The 14,898-nt window shown below is 41.7% G+C and overlaps 1 protein-coding gene across 3 annotated transcripts; it reads left to right on the top strand.

Annotated features, from left to right (window-relative positions):
* The first annotated feature begins 1,221 nt into the window (after window positions 1-1,221).
* NIT2 (nitrilase family member 2) lies at window positions 1,222-12,778 on the top strand. Of its 3 annotated transcripts, none has more exons than XM_065062322.1 (11): window positions 1,272-1,335; window positions 3,555-3,673; window positions 6,580-6,700; window positions 6,819-6,907; window positions 8,055-8,118; window positions 8,496-8,589; window positions 9,165-9,239; window positions 9,685-9,763; window positions 10,428-10,526; window positions 11,508-11,563; window positions 11,920-12,778. In XM_065062322.1, the coding sequence occupies exons 3-11, from the start codon at window positions 6,599-6,601 to the stop codon at window positions 12,006-12,008; spliced, it is 747 nt and encodes a 248-aa protein (XP_064918394.1). In that variant the 5' UTR covers window positions 1,272-1,335; window positions 3,555-3,673; window positions 6,580-6,598; the 3' UTR covers window positions 12,009-12,778. The 3 variants fall into 3 exon arrangements, with proteins under 3 accessions (XP_064918386.1, XP_064918394.1, XP_064918397.1); XM_065062325.1 differs by lacking the exon at window positions 1,272-1,335 and adding an exon at window positions 3,050-3,206; XM_065062314.1 differs by lacking the exon at window positions 8,055-8,118 and having other exon boundaries at window positions 1,222-1,335.
* The last annotated feature ends 2,120 nt before the right edge of the window (window positions 12,779-14,898 follow it).

Genomic DNA, 14,898 nt, shown 5'->3' with positions numbered 1-14,898 from the left:
TGCATGAGAAATAACTGCCTCTATACTACATGAATCTACAGTTCTACAAATACGCTTTTAAGAAGTCCAAGATTGTAATATACGTACATGAGGCAGCAATGTTATGTGATGAGTAAAGGGGAGCACTCAGTGTTTAAAGCTAGTAAGAAAAACAGTGTGGCAATCAGCATATTGGTGTGTACCTTAGGATGTGCTGTTCATGTAAAGGAAGATGGCAATGAGGATATCCCAGGTGAGGGGATTGCCTGTCAGCAGGTGCATGTCTCTTGGGACAAGCCTTTAACAAAGCTACGGGTGCTGGGGATTGCTTGGAGCTGGTCCATCAGCATGTCAGCACAGCAGTTCTGGGCAGCACCAGGTGCACAGCCAGGTTTTTGCCGGGTGCTGAACCTACACTGGAGGAGCGCTCCCAGCACCCTGCCACCCACGGGGGTTAGGCAGGGGGAAAGGCTCAACAGCCACTTGGGCTCAGGGTACCTCACCCCCTGCTCTGCCCCTGGGCTGTGCCACTGCCTTCAGCTGTGTTAGCAGAATTGCAGAATGTTAGGGATTGGAAGGGACCTCAAAAGATCATCTAGTCCAATCCTCCTGGCCAGAGCAGGAACGCCTAGGTGAGGTTACACAGAAATATATCCAGGCGGGTTTTGAATGTCTCCAGAGAAGGAGACTCCACAACCCCCCTGGGCAGCCTGTTCCAGTGCTCTGTCACCCTCACTGAGAGGAAGTTTCTTCTCATATTCAAGTGGAACCTCTTGTGTTCCAGTTTGCTCCCATTACCCTTTGTCTTACCTTTGGTTGTCACCGAGAAGAGCCTGGCTCCATCCTTGTGACACTCACCCTTTACATATTTATAAACATTAATGAGGTCACCCCTCAGTCTCCTCCAAACTAAAGAGACCCAGCTCCCTCAGCCTTTCTTCATAAGGCAGATGCTCCACTCCCTTACTCATCTTCGTGGCTCTGCGCTGGACTCTCCAGCAGTTCCCTGTCCTTGAGCTGAGGGGCAGTGCTGTGAGAGCTCATCGAGGAATCAGCCAGGTGTTTTAAAAGCAGCATACGAGTCGTTTTTAAGCAAACCTCGTGGCGGGCCGTGTTGGTGAGGCGCTCCCCTTCCCTTCCCTGCCGCGGCACCGGCCGCCGGAGCTGGAGCTGCAGCCGCCGCTTCGGCCGCGGGTTCCCGCACGGGCACAGCCGGCCCGGCGCGGGGGCGGGACTACGTTTCCCAGCAGCACCCTGCGCGGTGCCGTCGTGTATGCGCGCGGGCGGGCCGTGCAGATCTATGAGGGCGGAGCCGGGGCCGCGCGGGGATGCGGGCAGCGCGCGGAGCCATGGCCAGTGAGTGGCGGTGCGCGCGGAGTAGCCGTTGGTTCCTCTCGTGCCTCTCCTCATCCTCCTCCTCGCGCTTTCCCTCCCGCCCCCGGGGTCCCGGCGCCGACCGGGGACGTGGCAAAAAGAGGCCGGCGTGAGGTTAAACCTGCCCCTCTAGCGGAGCCCCGGCCTCCCGCTCCGGGCCTCAGGCGGGCAGAGGGGTCGCTCCGTAGTGTCGCCTTCCCCGCTCGCCCTGGGGCTCTCGGCGGAGCCACCGCCGCGGGCCCCGCCGTGTCCCCGTTGGACCCTGACTCTTGTCTGACCGTAGGGGGCGCAACAGGGGCCGGGCTGCGGGCAGGCTGCTGCCCTGGCCAGTGTTCCCCGGGGTCCGCAGCCCTGGGTGCCGTCTCTGAGCCTTTTGGGGGTGTGAAATAGCGCAGGTACTAGAGGGAGCCACCGCGCGTTCCCGCTTTGCTACAGACAGGTGCGAACTGCTTGCCGTGCATCTCTCGGTACTGCTGCGGTGGTCAGCTTGCCAAGGAATTTGATGTGAACGAACCAGACACGTTGAGCTTCTGTTTTTTTCAAAAAAACCCCATATTTCATACTGCTACAGTTATTTTACTTAGATGCGCTTTTACCCGGTCCTGGTTTGCATTGCTATAGGCTTATCCTAATAATTGCTTTTAAAGAAACTTTTGAGGCACCTTAGCAAGACCAGAAGAAATCTTGGGCCTTTACACCACTGTTGCACATTTCACTGCATTTCTGCTGCTTGAACGTCTCAACGTTTTTAAACAAAACTGTGTATGCATAGTACATGTATGCTGTTGTGATTGAGCTTTCGTTTTGCCATTTAGCAAACTCAAAACCTGAGGTGTAGGGAAAATAATATTAATGGCTTACTAGTGTTATAAACATTAAGGGAGGTTAGTTAAAATTTTCCCTAGTAGATGCTATTTTGTTTGGGTTTTCTTTCAAAAGTGAATTTGTACTGAAATGTAAGTCTTTAAGTGTCCAGTTTCTCTGAGCAAAAACACGTTTCATAAATATTGGGAAGTGTTTTACACAGATTCCTGGTATGGTTATCTTTGTGGGCATGAAGCTAACTGTGGTTACATCTATTCAAAATCTCAGTTAAGCTTTCTTTAATCAAGAAACAAAATATTAAGAGTATCTCACATTAAGAGTGGCAAAGTGAGCAGTTAATCATTTACTTAACCTCTGAAAACTAGTTGATTAGCTACTGAAGTGAGAATATTTGGAAAATATTCTGCCTGACTGTTCCTGACTTGTCTTCACTTGAATCAGTTATTTCCATTTCTCTGACTGCTGAGCTGTGTTGCTTGCAGCTTTTTATTTATCCTATAGTGATCTCTGACTGTCTGACAGGGGAGTTTTCCAGAGAAGAGAGGTGCTTTGACACTGGGGTATTTTTCTTTATGAAGCCAGAACATTATTTTTTTTTTTTTAAGGAGATAGTTCTACCTGATCAGGATGTGTTTTCTTACAGTTCAAATTACTAGGGGGTTTATGGAAGAAAGTCCAAGGATTGTGCACAAAACTTTATTGGATCTCTTCCACTTGTGTACTTCAAGAGACTAAAAGTAAAAATCCTGCTTAGTCACATAAGAGACAGTGTTGATAATGCTTGCAACTTTCTCTTGGCTAGAAACCGAGTTGCAAATGTTATCTTAATTGGGTTTTATAGCCATTTCCAAGGCTAGGTGTCATTTGATGGACAAAAGCAAACTATTCCCATATTTGCTGCTTTCAGGATGATCCAATCGTTTAGCTTGCTGGTGGCATTTTAGGACATGCAGTGTTCATCAGGTGACTGGCGCAACCAAAAGTCTCACAAAGCCTGTGGGAACCTGGGAATGAAGAAGGAGGTCCAGGTGATTAATGGTCTCCCTTTTTGTCACACAGTATCGTATGTTAGAACTTAGGCTGGGTACTGCCTAGGCTAAATGTATTACTAGCAGGTGAGCTCTGTGATCTCTGAGCAGAGGGATGGCGATTTAAGGTTCCCATTAGCAAGCCTAGGTTTGAATGTTATCCCTGTGTTAAGAGACCATTTCCAGAGTTTGTAGACAGACTACAAAATGAGTTGGAACTGGTTTGTGTATGTGTTAACATATAAGCAACTTAATTTTGTTAAATGCTCATTAGTGAATTCAAATTTTGAAGAGTTTTTCCTGGGGGAATTTTGTTGACTATTTTTTTTCTTTTCTTTCTGCCATTAGACTTCCGCCTGGCTCTTGTTCAGCTTCATGTATCTCCTGTTAAATCGGGTAATCTTCAACGAGCCTGTGGGCTGGTGAGAGAAGCAGCAGCTCAGGGAGCAAACGTTGTGGCTCTACCTGTGAGTAAAAATCATGGTCTGCTTAGCATCTATACACTGAATTCTTGGAAAACTCTTTCTAGTGTTATATATATTTATTTTTCTCTCTGGATAGCTTAGATACTTTCTGAGGCTCCAAAATATGGGAGAATCAAAACAAAACCAACAACAACAAAAAACCCCAAAACAAAGCAACAACAAACAAACAACCAAGTACAACAAAGACAAACAAACAAACCCAAAAAACTCAAACAAACAAACAAACAAAAAACAACAAAAAACCCCCACAAACCATTAAACACACAAAAAACAAACAGGGGTTCTGTTTAGCAGCACACTTGCAGAACACTTAAGAGGAAGAAAAACAAGAAAAAAAAAAGGCAGGTTGTCTTTTTGTGATATAAGGTTCTAGTTAAGTTTTTGCTGGTTTAAATCCCAGGCAATTCCGTCACTGGTATGTTCTGAATTCACAAAAATGACACTGTGGTTTGAATTTTTGCAGACGCCTTCCATGCTAGAAATGTAGGAAAAGGTGATTTTCAGCTAAAGCATATTGATACGAAGATGAAAGAAAACAGGTATACAATGACTCTCTTTGCCATAATAATTCCAGATTGGGTAGTACATGAGAAACAAATTAGACTTAAAGTGTTTCCAGCAGGTCATTTGTGGCTGAGTTGTGATTAAAACGTATTTTTCTTGTGACTTCGTTGTATGGGATCATAAATAGCCACTTAAAACTGCTGATCATTTCTGATTTACTTTTTGGACTTCAGCCATGATAACCTTGCTGAATTTTCACACAGGTGAGTTTGCTGGCAACAAGGTGACCTTTCCAGTGCAGCTTTGAGCTTTTTTTGTCTCTTCCTGGGGGGTACATATGTTACCCCTGTGCCCTACAGCATCTAACTCAGGAGTGTAAAGTTCTCTGGGTGAACTTTTGGTCTGAATGTTTTACACGCAGAATGTTTTCCCTCCTGCTGTCACAGGCAAAGTATTAGGTGACCTTCCCACCTCCTCTGTGCTAACACAGCTCCTGTGTTGGAAATGTGACCTTTGATTATTCTGGCTGGGCCTCCTACATTTGGATTATCTATTATTTGCTAGTTTCATCATGTGCACAAACTTTGAGTTTTCCAGGCCTATTTAGTTGAGATACCCACTTTGCTGATGATAAGTTATGCTTTTAGAGTAAAGCTTGTCATAAAAAGGGCAAGGTTGTTCGCAGACTTATGGGTGGTAAATTTTGTATTGGCATTACGACATGGGCATGAAATACTCTCTTCCCTCCATGTTTTTGTTTTGTATTTCTTTTTTTTTTTTTAATTTAAAGTCACATTACAAAAAGAGCAGAAGTAACTTGCACTGACTGTATAATCTACACCTCTGCAGAGGCTTATGGCAGTTTTCCTGTGACGTGTTAGCCTAGATATGTTAAACTTTTTTCATTTCTGAACCAGGAAAAAATTGTGACAGAAAAACAATTTTTAATGTTTGTGGATAAGGAAATAAACCCAGAATCCATTTGGATCTAGAAATGGATAAAAAGGCAATTCAAAGATCTGTCCCTGTATTCTTACCACTTCAGAGAGCACAGGACCAGGTGATCTGTGCAGACAGTCTGCAGTTTTGTTCCAGTGTCAGCTTATGAACAGCCCCATGTGCCGCTGCCACAAACTTGCACAGAGATCTGCCCATTCTATTGATCCCATGGTTTCAGTACCAGCCACAATGACGCTGCAAATGGCAAGACGAAGGTGGAGGCAGCTGGCGTTGTTTTCGTTTCCTTGTTGTTCAGTCCAACTTTCAAAAGCCTGGGGAGCTCATTTGCCAACCTGTGGAGACTTCCCTTGCTGCCCCTTCCCTCTACAAAGTCTGCTGTGGGTTAGCTGGCACCTGCTGGCCTACTGTCTGTATATGGGGCAAAAACATTCATCCAGTTTTGGTTCTGTTACTCCAGTTCAGTAAAATCTACTACAGCTGTTACAAAGTTTGCTTGAGCAGTTAAGACATAAATGTTTATGGTGCTATTCACAGTTTCTTTTTTTTTTTTTTTGTTGGTGGGGAGTTGATCTTATTACAACTTCCACTGAGCAAAGGTAACAATTGAAGCAGATGCTTGGGCTGGAAATCACTTGCCAAAGAGTAGGTGCTGTTACTGTTTGATAGCCTATCTGTGGCCTTCAGCTGTACTTCTTTAGGGGAAAAAGTATTAGGGGGGGAGGGAGGTGTGTCTCGCATCCTCACAGAGTTGACAAATACAATGCAGAGTAAAAGTTCTGGATATTGTGGGCATCTCAAATACCATTAGCCATCTGGTTCAGGTGTCTAGACTGTTCTGTTAATCATGCTGTCTAAAGATTACATGCCTGGTTCTAAGGGGTAGCAAATCTTTAACTAGAGCCTAGGACAGAAGACACTGTTGAGCTGTGGGAAAGTGATGTTTAAAGGATTGTTTTAGATAAAGAATATATAATTTTGAGAAATGCCTACTTTTGCAGAGGTCCTTTTTAAAAACAAATCAGTCATGGGCTGTGGACAGGCACATGCATTTCACAGTTTTGAGAGGATCTATTTAGCTTGTAACTGGTCAAGTGAGCTAGGTGGAGCTTGGTTCATTGTTCTGATGAGAACATCCCTTATGATCTTCCTAAGTCTAGACTGATAAACGTGCTAGCCTTGCTATGTGCCGCTTGCTTGATGCTCCTAGCTCATGTTCTATTTGTCACATATTCACACCAGCACACCCACTGCATTTTCTATAATTGTTAAGGTCTCTGTGGCCTCCTGGTATTTTCTGATTTGCTTATTGAGCTCCCGTAAACTCTAAGATTGTATGAGAGCATTGATAGAGAGCAGATTGCAAGGTCAAGTACATCTCCTTGTAGTGGTGTTACTGGATTTTAAATTTATTTTTCTAACTCCAGGAATGCTTTAATTCTCCATATGGAACCCAATACTTTAAAGAGTATGCAGAGAAGATCCCTGGGGAATCGACACAGAAGCTCTCAGAAGTTGCAAAGGAGTGCAGCATATATCTCATTGGAGGTAGTTTTCTTGTAGTCACCATCTCATTGAGGGAAAAACAGGCAATGTCTAGTAGTGCCATCAGATCACAATTCCATGTAATACAGCGGGGGAAATCTTTGTTCTTGCCTTTACAAAGGATCCATTCCGGAAGAGGATGGTGGAAAGCTGTATAATACATGCACTGTCTTTGGGCCTGATGGTGCTATGTTGGCAAAGCATAGGAAGGTAAGATGGCACTATATTGTTACTAGAAGATTTCTCAGCAGTGTTGCACAAATTATTTCATCTGTGTCTACAGGTGATGTGAATTAGTAGAATCTTGCATTAATGATAAGCTAAGTACTGTCAGTAAAATTGCATGAAATTTTTATTTGGGATATGAAAATGCCCCTTCTAAAGGTGGTCCTAAACTTGTTCTGGATGAGGACAACAAAATGCAGAAGGCATAATGGCCTTTTTCCAGATCCTGGGAAAACTGTAGTAAAAAGTAAATACCGATCCAACTCATCTGTGTGCCGTGGTCTAGGTCTAAAACATAGTGCCTCTTAAGTGGGATCAGGGTTTTCCCTCAGGTTCCCAATGGATTTAGTGCTTCTGTTATCATAAATACTGTTCTTTACACAGTTTATATGCTATATATACGATTAGTGCAGACAACCAAAGTCCAAGTTCCAAAGCTAAGCTGCATCTGCTGTTTGTGGTGGATGCTTGCTTGCTTACTGTCATCTTCCACCTGCACATTGCTTTGTGCCTTTGTAGAAACTACCTTCTTTTCATAACTATAGAGTGTAGTTTCTGTTAATCTGACTATGCATACAGATATTATTCCTTACGTGAACAACAGCTTATTTCTTTCAAGGAAAAACAAAAAAGAGAATGCAAGGTTACTTGGAGAAAATGAGGTGGTGCAAAATACCTCTGGGAGCAGGTATTAATTTGTTCTGTTAACTGATTCTACACTTTGGTACCCTATTAGAACACTTTCTGAAGTCCAATGTTGTCTTCCATCTGTCATACCATACCAGTCTGCAAGCCCAGTAGTTGTTGGTAGAATGAGTGCAGGCTTGTATTGTGTAAATATGAATGAATAATTATATAAAACCAGCTATATTATTAGGAAGCTCTGGTCAGGAACAGACTCTTGCATTGCAGGGAAAGGATAAAGACTGTCTGGAGGGGCTAAGAGGCATCTGCAGAGCTGAAGTTGTGGGAATTTTGTGACTAGGTGGAGGTATTTTCTGGAGAAGTTTTGCAGGAATGGGGCTTAAATCATAGAGAAGAAAATATCAGCTTCTTTAACATTCTTTACAATCATCCTGACAAATTCAAGACATTTTATATGTATTCTTTCTTTTGCAAAATTACTCATTAGATCAAGATATCCAGCTATTTTGCAGGGATTGTTTCTGCGAAGAAGATACAAAGCTATACTACAAGTTAGTTGTTATAATTTTTTCTGTTTTTAACTACTCTCTATTACTGCATGGGAGAAGAACAGGGAATCATATTTGGTATGCAGTATAAGTGTTTGATATGTGCATTACTTGGGTCACAGGCATTGTATGTGTTGTTTAAAATGGCCAGTCTTTTTTTTTTTTTCCCAAAATGACTTTAGACGTGTATGAAGAAAACCCAAAAAAGCTGCTTTAAATCATCTTTAGGAGATCTCACAATCTTAAGCAATATTTAGGTGGGATCCTGACAAAGAGTAGTCTAGGTAACAGTAACTAGAAAACACATGCCTAATAGAAGAGGCTCAAATACCAAGCAGAGAAATTGTTATTAATTGTTATTAATCATACTATAATTACAGGTTCATTTGTTTGACATTAATATCCCTGGGAAGATACAGTTCAAAGAGTCTGAAACACTGAGTCCAGGGAATAGTTTCTCCATGTTTGATACTTGTGAGTATAAGACAAGCCCTGTCTTTAAGAAGCTCTACCACAATAACACTACAGTCATTCTGGAATTCTCTTCCCCCTCCTCCCCAGCAATGTAATTTTAGACTGTCAGATTTATATTAGGCATTTGACAACCATAGCAAATATAGTTTAAATTGTTCCAAATGTGTGGGTCATTTTAAAAAGGCAACGTGATTGCAAAAGGGCATGACTGTAGTTTCTTTAGTCCAGTGAAAGCTTCTTTTTCTTGAAAATGAAATAATAAAAAAACCTGCAGCTAAATGAGAGGGGAATACATTATTCAGAGACCTGATATAACATGATTTTGTGGAAATGGCTCTTTTTAAAAGGTAGATAAGATTGCTTCTCACAGTCTTCCTCTCATCATGAAACACGAATTCTCCCCCACAAACAGCCAATGCTTGTTACAGATAAGGATACACATTTAAATATAGCTCCTTTTGTTACTGTGGGACATATAAAATAGCAGCCGGCAGGATAGCTACAAAGAGTCTTGCGGTTGCTTTTGTGTACTTGTAATAGCAATATAACCATTGTCTCTTGTGTTTTGAGGACAGCATACTGTAAAGTGGGCCTGGGCATCTGCTATGACATCAGATTTGCTGAGATGGCTCAAATCTACGGACAGAAAGGTGAGGCTGGGTCAGCTAATTGAGCATGGTTAGCCCTGAGGCCTGAACTATGCAGGGTGGTTTCAGGGTGGTACATATGGGGAAGTCTGTGGGATCAGGCAGTCTTGTCTTCATTCAGTAACACAAAATGCATCTTGTGGCCAAGACTTTGTTATTCAAATGAGCATCTTTTCTCCTTGAGTAAAATAACAGTAATTTCCTGATGCACATTTGCTGATGGAGTGAGAAGACCATACATCCTCAGGCTTGGTAATGTATCACAGGGCTTTGCTAATCTAAGTGATCGCTTGGGTCACGTGTGGGCAAGCTCTCTGTGGTTCCGTTTTGGCCAGAGGTTGGGAAGTACTGAAAGAAACCTCGCCTTGAATCTCAATGTGAAGGGTTACTCTAGGGTCAACCATCTTCTCCCTAATGATGTCTGGCTTCTAATTTTCTTTTAACAAAGGTTGCCAGCTGCTGATATATCCAGGAGCTTTTAACCTGACAACTGGACCAGCTCATTGGGAACTGCTACAAAGGGGAAGGTGAGAACAAAGTAAGAGCTTATCCCCCTCTTCCAGAGGGAGTTTTAGCAGGTGGAACTGAAGTGCTCTTAAGTTCCAAATGACACTATGCATTGGAATTGGTGCTGCAGGGCCGCTTGGCTACTGGAGCTGCACCATTGCTCAAGCCTTGCATGGGACACCAAAATGGTCTTGTTCTCAAGGAGAAAAGAGGGAAAGGCTCATGCCTCACTGCTGCCAATGCCTGTGCAGTTATGCCCTTTCAAGAATGCTTCCCTCATGGCCCTTTAAGCACCCTTCACACACAAACTTCTAGACAGAAGAGCCAATAACCATTTGAGAACTTTTGAGAACTGCTCTAGTTACGGATAGAAATAGATCCTGAGATTCCTGAATGCAGTATTATTTTTTCACTGGGTCAGCTTTAATCAACTTTGCTACATACTGAATGAACATGTAACTCATTCTACCCACTAACTCTGGAGCAGGTGCTAGAGACTTAATCTTTCGAGGCTCTGCTTTCTCTGACCTTCATATCATTTACAGTTTTGGCTAATCCTTAGGAGGATATATAGCTTGCCCTTCGGAGTGAATTCTTTCTCTTCTGCTTAGTCAACTGGTGGTATTAAAAAAATTCTACTAACTTTATTTCCTCCCTTCTTCCCTCATCTTTCTCTGAACACAGAGCTGTTGATAATCAAGTCTACGTAGCTACCGTATCTCCTGCTAGAGATGAAAAAGCATCCTATGTTGCCTGGGGACACAGCACTGTAGTAAATCCATGGTGAGTTCAGAAAAAAAAACCCACAACGTATTTTCGTGGTTAAAAATACGTTTTGCTTAACAGTCATATTTCAGGCCCACATTTCCAGCTATTCTTTATGTCATAAGTTCTTGGTAAAAAACAGCTGTGACTTAAGCCTAAAACTGAAACTAGTTTAACAGTGTGTATTCTTTTTGGTAACAAGATACTTAATACTAATATTTAGCATTAGTTGAGCTGCTGACCTTTTCAACTTGTCTGTGAAGTTCAGTTCATTATGGTAATTCTCTGTACAGAACGGAACCATCTTAAACAGCTTGCACAAAACTATTTCATTTCCTCAAAGGAAAACACTGCTTTGACATAAGAAAGAACAAGAAGAATGTGTTCAGCTAGATAAGACACATTCTGATTTAAGCAGAAGTCACACAGGTGCACAGGAGGTAAAAGTGACCAAATCTTCAGGCAGTTATTTTTCTTTCAAATAAATGGTGATTGTAAAGTAAGAAAAGCTTTATCCACGTCTTGAGCTTATAACTGTAGATGATGAAAGCAGTGACAGAACACCTAGTGGGAAACATGATAAATAATGTTCAGTAGCTCATGCAGAGTAACAGTATACTGCTAGTAAAAGCCAGTAGGATCTGAAAGGAGAAAGCGTTAGTCTTTGCCATATATGGCTGTCCCTGGTGAAGCTCTTTCTGCTTGAGGTATTCTACATGCTCCCATGCAGTGGTTCTCATAGTTGCTCTTATCATGATTCTTGATCTTTGGAAACATGCTTATGTTAAGTATGCATATGTCACATATAAAATGTGCCACATATAAAGCCTGGAAGCTATCATGCCAGTTATAAATTATGATGCTATTTTTAGGACATCCCTGTCTTTACAGCTGTAGACATCAAGGGCAGGAACTCCTTTTTGTACGAACAGCAGCAACTGGACTGATGCCTTGAGGCTTCTGTGTTAATGCTGTGAACAAATGTGCTTAATTTTGCAGGGGTGAAGTCATAGCCAAAGCTGGGGCTGAGGAAACAGTTATATACACAGATATAGGTAAAGTGTTGGTTTTTTGTTGTTGTTTTGTTTTTTTCCCCTGCTTGCTTTCTTGAGTAGAGGTCATGAGACTAAGGAGAGACAATTTAAGTCTGCAGGCTTGCAGATGTAATTACAGATGATGCACCATTCCCATCCCTTCTCAACTTCTGCTGGAGTAAAGCATGGACAAGCAGCACTTGACTATACTCTTCCAGTTTCCTTGCTTTTGAGGAAGCTGCCACCCTAGGAAAGAGCAAAGTGGCAGTGCCCTATGGACCCATTCTGTTAAAGCTGCTCTTTTCCTGCCGCACCTCAGAGAAGTCAGGAGCTTTCCTTTTTGACTGTTCTAATAGCTCTTTCTTCCTCCCCTGCAGATCTCAAGAAACTTGCAGAAATACGTCAACAGCTTCCTATTTTAAGCCAGAAGCGTGGTGATCTCTATGCTGTAGAGATGAAAAAGTGAAGCTGGGTGAATAGGGAAGCAGCACAATGGCTGCTGCTTTCATTTTCAGAAAGATCCCCTTACTGGTTGCTCCACAATCTACTGCTAAATGTGCCAGTTAACTAAAAAAAAAAAAAAAAAAAAAAAGCAAAAACAAAAACCAAAAAACGGTGGTATAATTCTAAAATTGATTCAAATACAACTTTTACATCTCCTCTCACACTTCTGTGTTTTACAGCTAGGATAAAGATGGGGCTGAAATCAGTTCAGTGCAGTAGTAGTTAATGTTGGGTTTTATGCATCATGTTTTAGTTACCTTTTTGGGATATTTTGTAGAACATAGAAATGGGAATCTTGGTCTCTGGATATCCTCTGGTCAGCTTTGATATTGTGAATTATCAGGTAATCTGCAAGCATGACTCTTTTACCTCTGTCCTTCTTATTTGTACGTGCCTTAACAACTCGGTTTAAAGTTTCTTAAATGTCAAACTTCCAACTTAGAAAGCTTAAAATTTAACACACTACGCAAAACAGGCCAAACTCCACTCTCTACTAGAGACAATGTAAGAAGCCACCAGACAGAACTGCTACTATAAAATAATCTGATGAAGACACTGATTAAATCTTCCTGCCCACAGTCTCCCGGAAGACAGTTACTAGAGTTGGTCAATGTTTAAATGCATTATTGCTACTGAAGGCAACTCCTGTCAGGCTGCATGGGAAACACTCTTTACTTCATTGCTTCTACTGAGGAGACTAACAAACTGATTATTAAAGATGGCTTTAAAATACTTATAACTTTTTTCTTTGGTTGTTTTACATCTTATTTTGGTTTTTCTTTCTTTTTTTTTTTTTTTTTTTTTTTAAGGAAGATACCTTGGTACTTCTAATATTTTTTTAAAAAGAGAAGAATTTGCAAATAGCATAGTGACTTTTTTTCTCCTTGGGATGAAGAAAAAGCAGCAACTCTACCTATCCAGCCTTTACCACTAGAGTTTTAGTTTTCCATCAGCAAAAATGTTAAAGCAATAAAGCTAAATAAGACTTCAAAATACAAAAATGGGAAGAGGGAGATAAGGTTTTTGTCTTGCTCTAGCTAACCACCAGCTTCCCCCCAAAACCCCTTACCTTTTTATTAATGTTCAGGCATCTGCCTCTTCTCACAGCTGTTCTTAACTTATTTGTTTTGCTTTAATGTTCTTTTGTTTTCTCTGGAATGAATTAGGTGTATATTTTAAGGAGAAAAATAAATGGTTAAATTGAGCCAAACCCTGAGGCATCTTTCCCCTCAAAGGACAGGTCACACCATTCCACACAGTGGCATGATCTATTCCAGCAGGCATTTTTTTGGTCTGCACTGCATTGTGGTGTACATACTGTACTGGAACTCTTAAGAAACAAGCCACAGAGCATAAGGTGAAACGAAGATTTATTTGTTGAAAAATAAATATAAAAAAATTAACAATTTACCATTCAAGTCTCCTGCATTAGATTAGTGCCTCCCACATACTCAACAATTGGCATCCATTATGGCCATCACTGGGCTCTTCTAAATCAAGGGGAGGGGAGCGGTCAAGCTCATTTTCGCTGGGGGGCACATCAGCCTCGCAGTTGCCTTTAAAGGGCTGAATGTATCCAGTCCTAAAATTACATTCAGCCCTTTGAAGGCAACTGCGAGGCTGATGTGCCCCCCCAGCGAAAATGAGCCTGACACCCCTGTTCTAAATCATCACAACTGTTATACACCCATTTTTCTAAACTACTCCAGTTGTCTTTCCCTTCTCTTTACTAGTGTAACATGCAGCAGAGCAGGAAGTAAATACTACCTCTGGAGGATTAAAGTTGTGCAGGATTCTTACGGGCCGACCACATAATTTTAAAAATGCAAAGTGCAGTCTGTGACCGAACAACAGAATCCGTGGCCTGGACCCTCTTCCCCTACAATCCCAAATGGAGAGAATGGGTGAACTTAGGTAAAGAGGTGACGTGAGCTCAGCCCTCTTCAGTCTGTCAGGACAAATTTAAAGCACCTTGTTTTAATAGGATGTTTTAGAGGCCTCCAGTGCAATCCACTCAGAAGTGATAAAACCAGACTGTGAATTTTTGGGGTGGATTTCAATGAAAAAAGTAGACAATCAGTTCTCAGCTAGATAATGCAGTCAATAATCAGTCTCTGTGTTGGTAGAAAACAGGCACTTTAAGTACACACCAATACTCTTTAAGTATAGAAAACCAGGCAGTAAGAGCTCTGAAATAGCTCTAGAATTTCAACGTGCAAGAATTCAAATTATTTTTAAAGAAATGGCAGAAAACACAGTTAATGCCTGTGTATCAGGCAGTGTTATTACCACTGCAGCTGAGAAGCCTGGTTAAAGCTGCATCTAAGCTGTGCTTAATAGTTCTAGAATAAGTTACAGTACAGTTCCTTAGTATGTGTTTGTTCCCTCTTTGCATCTGCAAGTAGATCCTGGTAATTCATGTCACAACTTCTAATGGCCACTTTGGCAAACTTGTCTCTTAACATGAACAGCAGGGATTTTACATGATCAGAATTAAGTTGCAAGATGTTTAAAAGCAATTTCCCAGAGTCCCCAGAATAGACCAGGTTTATCCAATTCTTCGTGACTAGCCTCAAACATTACTTAGATATTTTTTAAATAGCACTAATACTTGTTTCAGTTCAGCTCTTGATCCCTATTTAATAAGCTTTTCTCAAATTTCACATGCACACCTGGTTTAAAGCAAAGCCTCAACTGTATCAGCCATTAAAAACCAAAATCCCTTTCACTAAAAGGATCTACCTGCGCACACACATTAACAAGGTGTCAGCTACTCAGATTCCCAGCTTTCCTGGCTGTATTTCCTTTCCCCTGTCATCCTCAGCTTTCAAGGTCATACCTCTGTCAGTGAT

Source organism: Columba livia, chromosome 1 (assembly GCF_036013475.1).
Source record: "Columba livia isolate bColLiv1 breed racing homer chromosome 1, bColLiv1.pat.W.v2, whole genome shotgun sequence".
Lineage (NCBI taxonomy): Eukaryota > Metazoa > Chordata > Aves > Columbiformes > Columbidae > Columba > Columba livia.
This window is presented reverse-complemented; position numbering and strand designations above follow the sequence as displayed.

Excerpts from the sequence above, each read along its gene's own strand:
- NIT2 (XM_065062314.1), top strand. The coding sequence starts at position 1,308 with ATGCGGGCAGCGCGCGGAGCCATGGCCA. Across the intron at positions 1,336-3,554 it reads AGCGCGCGGAGCCATGGCCA|ACTTCCGCCTGGCTCTTGTT; the intron begins GTGAGTGGCGGT and ends TTCTGCCATTAG. Across the intron at positions 6,908-8,495 it reads TGTTGGCAAAGCATAGGAAG|GTTCATTTGTTTGACATTAA; the intron begins GTAAGATGGCAC and ends CTATAATTACAG.